This window comes from Haemorhous mexicanus, chromosome 1 (genome assembly GCF_027477595.1).
Source record: "Haemorhous mexicanus isolate bHaeMex1 chromosome 1, bHaeMex1.pri, whole genome shotgun sequence".
NCBI classification, from domain to species: Eukaryota; Metazoa; Chordata; class Aves; order Passeriformes; family Fringillidae; genus Haemorhous; species Haemorhous mexicanus.
The window spans coordinates 131,171,001-131,181,585 of record NC_082341.1 but is presented as its reverse complement, the minus strand read 5'-3'; the positions used below and the strand labels follow the sequence as shown (position 1 = coordinate 131,181,585).

Here is a 10,585-nt window from a genome sequence, read left to right as displayed (position 1 = left end):
CTGAGCCCGCGGGGCAGCGGGGGACGAGCTCCGTGCCTCCGCTGCGCTCCCTGCCGCTCTCCTGCCGCTCTCCTCCCGCTCTCCTGCCGGTTGCCGCCGCTCTCCTGCCACTCCCCGCAGCTTCCTGCCATGGGCCCAGGAAAGGGCCGGGTTTAGAAACCGGACCGGCTTCGCCCTTCTGGAGGGGACGCGCGGGAGCCTGTAGTGTTTTTTAGAACTCACCCAATGTTAAGAGTGTCACAGAATCACAGAATATCCTGAGACGGAAGGAACACACAGGGATCATGGATGGCCATCCCCAGGAGCCGCACCGTGTGCCTGAGAGCACTGTGCAACTCTCCCGGGCCTGGAACTGTGACCACCTACCTGGGGAGCCTGATCCCGTGCCCAACCACCAAGGGATAATGTCAGTGATGTTTTTCTGACATTAGGCAGCTTTGTCAGAAGTAAAAAATCCTTACTAGTATGCTGTTTGGGAGATTCTGTGAATGCCTTTCTTGTACTAGAAATCACAAGCTAGGATGATCAGTGAAAAAAGTTGCATCTGTATTTTAGGATTCCATTGAGTGTAAAATTGATTTGTTCTAAGATAGCGATCCAAATCGAGCTGTACATGGCAGAATACAGGGAGTTGGAAGATTGCAGGATATCAAATAATATGTGTGCATTCAAAGAGAAGGAGACTCAGAAAATAAAACTAATTACTTATTTTAGCCATGTAAAACATATGGCATGCTGAATTTCCCAATCATGAATACTAGATAATCAATATTTTAATTATTATGAATTTTAATAATTCATGGTAAATGCATACTTAAATACATATTACAATTTATGAAATTAATAAATGCAATTTAAAATGTATGCAAGTTTTAGTAAGTAGATGTGTGCTTCTTGTAGAACTACAATTTTTGTAGTCTGTAAGGTGAAAGTAGAGAGTACTGCAGGGCTTTGGAGAAAATGGAAGAATTTTCTTATGATTAGAGGCTGCTCTGGGGCTGTAGATTCTGTCACTGACCATGCTGCAAAGCTTCTGTGTGGTGAAGGAAGCCCACTTGAGGTCATGGAAACAATTAAAAGAACAGTCTGTGCACGTGTCTATTTTAGCCAAAGTTTTCTTACATGATGGCATATTATATAAATTAATTTTCAGATTAATTTATTTTGTATTTGAGTGGAAATCCTGCTGTTCAAGACTGGTGTGAACTACTGTGTCTTTCAAGTTGGCCTCTGTAAAAGCACGAGTTTTGTTCACTGCACTCCTGAGCTTTGACCTGCAGGACAAAACTGGTTCTGCAACTTGACTGAAAAAAATAAGAGCTTTGCAGTTATGAGTTTGGGCGCCTACCCAACTCTCAGGGTCCATGCCAAGCTTCTTTTCAGTTAGTTTTCTTCTTTCTGCCCATTTTTCTTGACATCTTTAAAAAAAAAAAATTCATTTTTGCTACAAAAGTAATTTGTTTATGGTATCTCCACATCTGATTGAAGAGAAGCTCCTAATACAAAATACACAACAGATTGATAAGTATGTAGAAAAATCAGCAGACACGCCTTGTAAGACACATGCCACACTGGTGGGAACTTCCAGCCTTCCTCTTTCTGTTCCACAGCTCCCGTGCAGAAATGAAAATTATGATACAGCTTCTTTCCCTCCCTCACAGCGGTGTCTGAAGATTAATGCCATCTTAGGACATGCTTGAGTACTAGTCTAACAATGAATGCTCAGATAAAAACTGGGAATAAAACTGGTAGTTTTCTTTCTAGGGCAGTGTTTAATGAGTGAAGTATAAACAAGCTCCAATATACCCAGTGACTGATGAGATTTTGGCAAAGCATACTGGTGATCATTGGTTATTACTGTCCTTTTTCTGTATAGATGGCAGAAAAACAGTGGCAGGCTGTTCATCTAATGTCCATGTCACTGTCAATAATATATGGAAGTTTGATTTCTTTCCTCATGTTGCCATATCCTTCCTCTTTCCCTAGGGTTGATGTAGAAGTCACGTTTACTCACATCTGTGGTTGTCTTTGAAGATGTACATAAAACAAAATGAAATCTGTTGATGGAAATTATCTGAGAAATGAGCATTTGCCATGCATTAATTTTATTGTTGTTTTCTTTAAAAATACCTGCAAACCTTAATAATTTTTGAAGTACATATTAAACCAACATGTACATGATTTGCCAGTGTTTCTTGAAGTATTTGGTTAATTATCTTCACACAGGAGACATCAAAACCCAAAGTATGCTCTCTTTTCTGAATGATTAAGCTGAGCTTCCCATAACATTTCACTAGCAAGTAGGGCTATGACAGACTGCTAACAACAAAGTGAAATCTGCTGTGGAGAAAAAAAAAAATGAAAAAAATGAGAAAAGAAGAAAACAATGACCTCAAAGATGAGCAAAGAAAAGGAAAAGCCAAGATGCAACTCAAAAGAAATATAGGTTATTTTGACGGGGTAAGTTTTATTATAGGATCAATTGTTGGAGCAGGGATCTTCGTGTCTCCCACAGGGGTGTTAAAACATTCCTTACTCAATGTTGGCGTTGCACTAACAATCTGGACCGCATCTGGGCTGGTTTCTCTGATGGGTGCCCTCTGCTATGCGGAGCTGGGAACCGCTCTGCCCTTCTCTGGAGGAGAATACAGCCACATTAAAAGAGGCCTTGGATCCCTACCCGCCTTCGTGTTTATCTGGACATCAACGTTCACCAAGCCAGCATCAAATGCTGCTCGAGCCTTGCTGTTTGCTGAATATGCCACACAGCCTTTCTATGGCATTTGTCCTGTACCAGATGTGCTGAAGAAGTGCTTGGCCTTGGCCGTTCTCTGGTCCCTGGGAATTTTGAATGGGCTTAGCGTCAAAATGTCTGCATGGGTGCAGACAGTTTTCACTTTGCTGAAGATGATGGCCTTGTCTGTGATTGCTGTCGGTGGCATCGTTCTCCTTGTTACCAGGCAAAAGGAGAGTCTGGCCAGGTTTGAGGACATGTTTGGCTCAGAGATCCCCAATGCTTCTCAGGTTGCCGAAGCTTTCTTCCAGGGGCTGTACGCGTACGGCGGCTGGTGGTCCCTCAACTACATGGCAGGTATTCTACTCCTCTTCTTCAGATTTAGTTCTGCACTTCTCATTCTTGTGTTCCTCAGCTTGTTTTGGGAGAACTTGTCTCTGTTTGAAGACCACAGAGTCCTTCTAATTTTACATGAGTGTTTGGTGGGGCTGGTAGAAGAGGCGTCGTTCCTCTCTAGGGAAAATTCCTGCTTTTTGTGCAGAATCAAGCTGACATTTTTAGGAAATTACAAGAGAAATAATAATAGTTAATTTTAAATCTCATGCATAAACAGAATTTTTCATACCTGAAACATTTGCATTTTGTCTTTCCCAGTGTCCATGTCAGTGTATTTTTAGGAAAGTATCAAGTTATCCATGCCAAACTACGTGTGCATAGGTAATTTCTATTTAAATGTCTGTGCCTTATCTGAGGTTATGCAGCTGGTTTGAACATGGTCAAATGAATTTTGAGTTTTGTTAGAATGTAGTAATTTTATGGGATATATTTTCCTGGGAAGATAGACTTTTGAAGTCCAATAGAGGGTAAAGAGAGGTCTGTGGAAGGTGGCATAGATTTTTTTCCCAGAATTTTTACTCAATTTTAACATTCAAAAGATTTTTGACTATCTGTTTACTTCCCTATTCTGTATCTGCTGATATGTGGCAGTAATAAATGAGCTATTTTTCCTGAAAACTACAGAGATGATGTTCATAATGTTAGTATTCACATCACAAGTTAAATCAATAGAGTTTTATAGTATAATCAGATTCATGGAATTACATCGTAAGCAAGTGGATATTGCTGTTATATCTTTAACCATTTGTATCCATTGACCTCTGTCATGTAAAATATTAAATAAACGGAATGTGTTAAATGCATACCACAAAGTTCAGTGGTGAGGATAGTGTGAAAATTTGGTTAATGTTTAAAAACCTGACTGTTGTCTTTATAATCCAGGTACTCCAGCTTTAAAAATAGGCTGCCATTTAAAAAAAATTATATAAATCAGGAAAGTATAGTTTTGAAACCTTAGGTATTCATTTAAGACAAGTACTTGGCTTTGTAAGCCTGAGAAAATACCAGACTTCTGGTAAAATACTGATTTATTCTGATAAGTTAGCAGTACTAATAAACGCCATACACTGGGCAGCACAGCTGTTGAGACAGATGTAACCTATGCAATACTTCTGAACTGAACTGAGTTTCCCTGTGCTTCAACAATAACTTCATTTCTGTGAACTTCAGCTGATGGATCGGGTGCCAGCTGTCTGGCAAGACTGCAATAAGTAACAAAACAAATGGAAAAATAAATTTAAATTGGCAATTTTGGCGATTATCCTCTTCCAAGCCCAAAATTACTAAGTGTATTTGTTATATCTGAAATTCCAAATTCTCTGATGGTATCTAAATTCCACTGTTGTTGTCCTTCAGTCTTGTCTTTGTGCACTACAGTCAGTACAGGAATCATGGCTCAAGGCTGATGTCCTGAGCAGGAGATAGAAATCAAATGTGAAAGAGGAAACGGATTTCTGTCTCTTAAAAGGTGTTTAGATAAGCTGCACATCTGACTATTCACTTCTTCCCTCTTATCAATTATTTGCTGGTAGTACTCAGGAAATTGTCTGTAAATGCTGAGGAAAGTGGGAAGGGGTGAGGGAACAAGAGGAAGGAGTGAAAGAAATGAAAACGAACCTTTTTGATTGAGATGATGGTTATTGAGATTAAACTTCTGGAAACCAGCTCCATCTTTTGCTGGGACTATGACATGCCCAGGAATGTGTGCCAGTGCCTGAGTTATACACCTTCAAAATTTGTTTTTTTTCTTGTTTGGTAAGAGTAGTTCTAAGCTCTCAGGCTTAGAACTGAAAAGTTTTCGTATACCATCTTTGCCCTGGAAAAGATAATAATCATCAAAATCCATCCAGGAATGCCCCCCCCCCCCCCCCCCTTTAAAGCTACTGCTTTATTGCTCTTATGTCTATACCTTTGGTCTTTTCTGTTAATTCTTATATAAAAAGCAAAGAGAAAGGTTTTGAGTAGGAATAGGCAAATATGCTCAATAAGTTTCAGATCAGGATTCATGAGGTGATATAAGAATAAATAATGTGACTTAAAGAGTTTCATGTTTAAGCTAATGATTGTCAAGTAAGGCTACTTGAAAATTTTCTACCAAATCACTTTTCTAATGTAAGTCAAATATGTGATTAATCAAATCAAAGGGAAATTATCACTTATTTTCTCATTTTGTGAATCAATCAGCTCTTCATTCAGCCCTTCTTCCAAAATAGTTAAAAATAGCTAAGTAAAAAAATATTGTTTGAGAATCTTTGATATTGCCCTGTTTGAGAACCACTGTAGGACTTCACAAGCAGAGAATTTAGCAGCCATGATTAGTGATTGGGGCAGGACTTTGGCATCAGTCTTGTCAAACTCTGCACAGCTTCACCACTGAAAAACACTTGCAGAAGCTACACTACATGCATCATTTGTTGTTTTAAATTGTATTTTTCAGAGGAGATGAAACGCCCCAGCAGAAATATCCCCTTAACTGTGATGACTGCTGTTCCTGCAGTAATTGTTTTTTATTTACTAGTGAACATCTCATATCTGACTGTCCTCACACCTAAGGAAATTGTCTCCTCAGGTATGTATTTCATATTTTTCTAATTAAAAAGAGCTGGCCCATTGACATATCCATCTGATGTCAATGCCCTAGGTTACTTCTGCTCATCTAACTTCACAGTCCAGAAATTTGGGTTTATTTTCTTTTAACAGAGAATTCTTCTTTTACTTTATGACACAAATTGGATGAATGCAGGCAGATTTTTGAAATGGTTGGCTTTTTCCTACACTGTCTAAAAAGAAACCAGAAGTGTATGAAAACCTGGAAAATAAGGTGAAAGTCAGGTCCTAAGTATAGAGATGATCTTTGTTTTCCTATAGTTTTAATCCTATCTCCTCCTTCTTTCTCAAACTCATTGAGTCTTAGACTAAAGCCATTACTCTTTAGGAGGTGGACAAGTCTAACATGTTCAGGAGTATAGAAAAGACTATGGACACAAAAATGTAGCCATTTTGGGTGTGTATTATTCATGATATATACTGTGACTTCTCAGAAGAGCCTATGCAAAATCCAGTGTGTATAAACCCTGTCTCAGATTCTGTGCCAGTAAGCTGGCCATGTAAAGCTCCAAAGGGAACTGTATTTCTCCTTGATTATCCAAGCAGCACATTTTAAATCCCACTGTAATGACACTGAGCTGTCAGACCTTGCCTACAGGCCTGACAAAAACCATACCTCATTTGGATGGATCAATCTTTTTTTTTTTCCTATGAATAAAGCTCACTAATATAAATGAGAACAGTGTACCTGTCACTCAGTAATCTCATATTATCGCTCAGCCAGTGTCAGGCTGTCTGCTGGGAGAGATGGATCATTTGTATGCTACAATGAAGGAGGCAGCAAATACCAGACTATCCATGAGTAGCAGTTGCCAGCTGGCATACCAGGGGAACTGTGTTTATCTATGCCAGCTGAGAAGATAACCTTAAAATTATAGCACTTTTTCAAACGTTTCTTGTTCCTTCACTGCTTCTTTTTCTTTTTTTTTTTGAGGTGGGGAGCTCTGTTTTCCCCATCTCTAATAACTTCCTATGCTGCACAGGACACTGCAAGAACTATGTTCCTCATTTGGTTACTGACCCACTAAATATTGTTGTCACTACAATATCAGGTATAGCTAATTTCCAAGCAATATTGAATATCTCTTGTTTAGAAACAATCTTCCACATTTCTCAGTTCCACCCAAAGCAAAATCTCACTAATAGCACATTTGTTGATTCATCTCTGAACATAGATGTTCTCCTGTTGGCAGTTTCCTGTAACAGCAGATTGTGTCACCACTGTGGTCATGCCAGGGACCAAGGAGTTAATTTTCTTTTCTTGCCCAGGTGTGTGTGCGTGTTTGTTATGCATGACATGAGATGTGGCTCACTCCTGCTGGGCAGTCCATGACTGTGGTATTGGCCCCAGCAGGTTTCCCTGGCTTGCTCTGGCAGGCAGCACTCCTGCTTGCTGTTTTCTTCCCAGGAAATGTTTAGCTCCTGAATGAAATACCCTTAACATTGGATTAGTGTTTGACTACTGCAACAAAAAAGCAGGCACTGCTGGTAAATAGTGCTTGTTGTATTTTAAGTTTTGTTCCTGTTGAGTCTGTCAGTTATTCAGAACATGGTATTTGTACTACACTAATTCTTTACTTTCTTGCAGTTGCTGTGGCAGTCACTTGGGCTGATCGAGTGATCCCCTCTGTGTCCTGGATCATTCCTCTCTCTGTTGCTGTCTCAATATTTGGTGCCCTCAACTGCAGCATGTTCACACTCGGTCGATTAAGCTATGCTGGAAGTCAGTCAGGACATTTGCCTCTTTTAATATCCATGCTTAATGTCCACTCCTATACTCCAGCACCAGCCATGATTTTTTCAACCACCATTGCATCCATTTTTATCATCCCCTCCGACCTTATTATGTTAACAAATTACTTTGGATTTTCTGCCTGGCTTATGACTGGATTGACTTGTGCAAGCCTGATTGTACTTCGATACCGGGAGCCTCATCTACATCGACCATACAAAGTAAATGGATCTTAGTTAAAATATTTTTATAAATTTTTTTTGAGTCCTGGATTGCATGCAAAAATTATAGAAGAAGTGCAAATGCAAAGTGGAAAGTCACAAAAATACAAATAATAAACTCAATGCTTAGAGCCTTATTTGAAAATTTTGCTTCACTATAAAAAGATAAACAAACAGATGGTCTCTGCCCCAGAGAACTTGCACACATGAGATAGTTCTTTGCAGAATGGGGTAGATGTGCAAACAATGTGGAACCATACCAGTGTGGAGCGCTGAACAGTATAGGCCCATTGCCATTCAGTTCATTGAACTTTGTTCTGCTCCCATCTTCCCTGACACAATCACAGGCATTAAGGATAGGTTGAATTTCCTCTTACTCCAGCAGTCAGAAAGCTGGGTTAGAAGTGTATGCTCATTGTGAAGGCTTCCAGGCACCCAGCTCTGAGTGTCTTATAGGAACCCACAATATCATTTGTGAACAAATGGATTTCCAGTACTGCCTGTCTCTCCCCCTTGACAAAAGAAGGAGCCTAAACAAATATTTTTTAAAAGATTCTTCTCTTATAGGCAATTTGAGTCAGATGACTCTTGTCCTGGGTGAATTTCTAGCAGCATGAGAAATGAAACTCTACTGTGGCAAAGAACACATTGTTACTCTAATGAATGAGGCAGAAAAGTCACAGTTGGTTCGTTTATTTCCTAACCCATTTTTTTTTCTTTCTTTTACAGGTGTTTTTACCAGTTCCATTTATGATGGTGGCGATGTCTTTCTTCCTAGTTCTAGCTCCCATTGTCTGGTCTCCAAACATGCAATATGTTTACGCTTTCCTGTTTATGCTTGGAAGTCTTATTATTTATCTGCCTTTTATACATTTTAAATTGCATTTTGCATTTCTTGATAAAATTACTTGCCACTTACAGCTCCTGTTAGAAGTCTGTCCTGCTGATGGACCTGCTGAGGGCAAATGTGAATAATGGCAGATATTTAATCTCAGTACAGCTAAGAGCCAACAGAGGATTTTGTTTAACTGAGACTATAAGCAGTACAATTTAGATGTTGGTGTGATACATAGGTGTGCATGCATGCATATACATATATAGATGTATACACAATCATTGCAAATATGCACATATATTTATGTATAGGCACAGAATCACAGAATGAACTAGGTTGGAAAAGACCTTTGACACCATCAAGTCCAGCCTATGACCAAACACCTCCTCGTCACATAAACCATGGCATTAGCATAAAAGGTTAATATGTATATATTTGTTTTTGTTTGCATAAATACATAAATATATATGTATACTAATTTAATAGGTGCAAAGGATCTCTCTTAAGCCTGCAAAATCTGTAAAATGCTCTCTCCTGCACCTGATAACACAGTTAAAAGTTGCATAGAGTCTTGCAATAATAGAAATAAGACTCGATGACACTAGCACAAATAATTATCAGTATTATCATACAATAAATGAATAAATACATAATAGCATAGTTATAAAAATACACTCACACTTTCAACTTGAATTGTCTGGATTATTCGTAGTTAGCAGTAGCTCATTGAGAAGAACTTCTGGTTTTAAAGCGTTTATATTTTTTTCATCTGCTACTTTTTTGGCATTTATTTTTAATAAAAGCCTTTGAAGACTATCATAAAGTTGACTGGTCTTTTTAAATAGCATGGTGCATCCTAGCTATTTTAGAACAACACATACAAATTCAAGGTGAAATCTTACAATGCATCAAATAAGACAATAAAAATTATTTATCCTTTTCATCACAGAAATAAAAGCTAAAGAGATGTATATTCCTTTACTAAATCATTTACATCTTACCATTAATATTACTTTATTCCTTGCTTTCTTTTTGGTGTTGTTGAGAAGTAAGAGCTTTTTTACGCCTCCTCCCCTCCATTTTTATTTTGTTTATGAAAGCAAGAATAATTCTTTTTTCTTCTCATAATTAGGCCATATAAAGTTCACGGAATATTTAATCTTAAAAATAAATAAAAAGTACATACAAGCCATCATGTATGTAGGTGATGAATAATATATGCTGTTATTTTTATAATTGCAATAGAATTACAAATATAAAGTGATTTTCCAGATCTGGCAATGAAAAATCATCAACACAACCAGCAGATGGCCCCAGCTGAACATCACTCTACACCATGATCTCTGGTTTGATGGATGTTGTATTGGTGAAACTGTCTTACAGGGCACTGTATTGTAACACAGTGGAATGGAAAAAATCTTGCTACAATATTCGATTCACTGATGTATAAAAATTTTAGAGACTGGAGTGACAGATAAAGAATTCTTCATAGCTACCCAAAATCTAGGGTCGCCATCAATAAAACCAGGAATCAACTGAAGGTTTAAGAAGATTTCACTTTGCCCTGGAATGAGCCCCCAAATTAAAACAAATATATGTAGCAAGTGGCTTTTCTCAAGGTGATAATGCACACAGAATGAAAATTTGAAGAAAAAATTATACCTTTTAACAAGCTGTATGAAGAAAAGTTCATACAACTGAGGACTGCAATTTATACAGCTGAGCTGGAGACTGGTTCCTGCTGAATGCAAGAAAGGAATCAATGTTTAATTTCACTTTATAGTGCTATTGGAAAAACATTTCTCTTGCTGTTTAAATTCATAACATCATGAGACTCATCAACATTGTAGAGGTGTTATATTTTAAGGACTGAATTGTAAATGGAAGAAATTATTTTACTGTGACTGAAGCATCCATCAGTGATTTGTAAATACAGGTGTGGCAGTGCCAAAGATTTTCAACTGAACTTTCAAGGAATTTATTTAAATTTTAATCTATATTTTAATATGTAAAAGAAAAGTGGAAGTTGTAAGGAAAAAAAGTTTATGTAAAAATGATAC

General features: G+C 38.0%; 1 protein-coding gene across 1 annotated transcript; it reads left to right on the top strand.

Moving 5' to 3' along the window:
- The first annotated feature begins 75 nt into the window (after window positions 1-75).
- On the top strand, window positions 76-9,341 carry SLC7A13 (solute carrier family 7 member 13). The gene is made up of 4 exons (XM_059863043.1): window positions 76-3,091; window positions 5,568-5,699; window positions 7,326-7,690; window positions 8,420-9,341. The coding sequence occupies exons 1-4, from the start codon at window positions 2,359-2,361 to the stop codon at window positions 8,663-8,665; spliced, it is 1,476 nt and encodes a 491-aa protein (XP_059719026.1). The 5' UTR covers window positions 76-2,358; the 3' UTR covers window positions 8,666-9,341.
- Window positions 9,342-10,585: the final 1,244 nt, after the last annotated feature.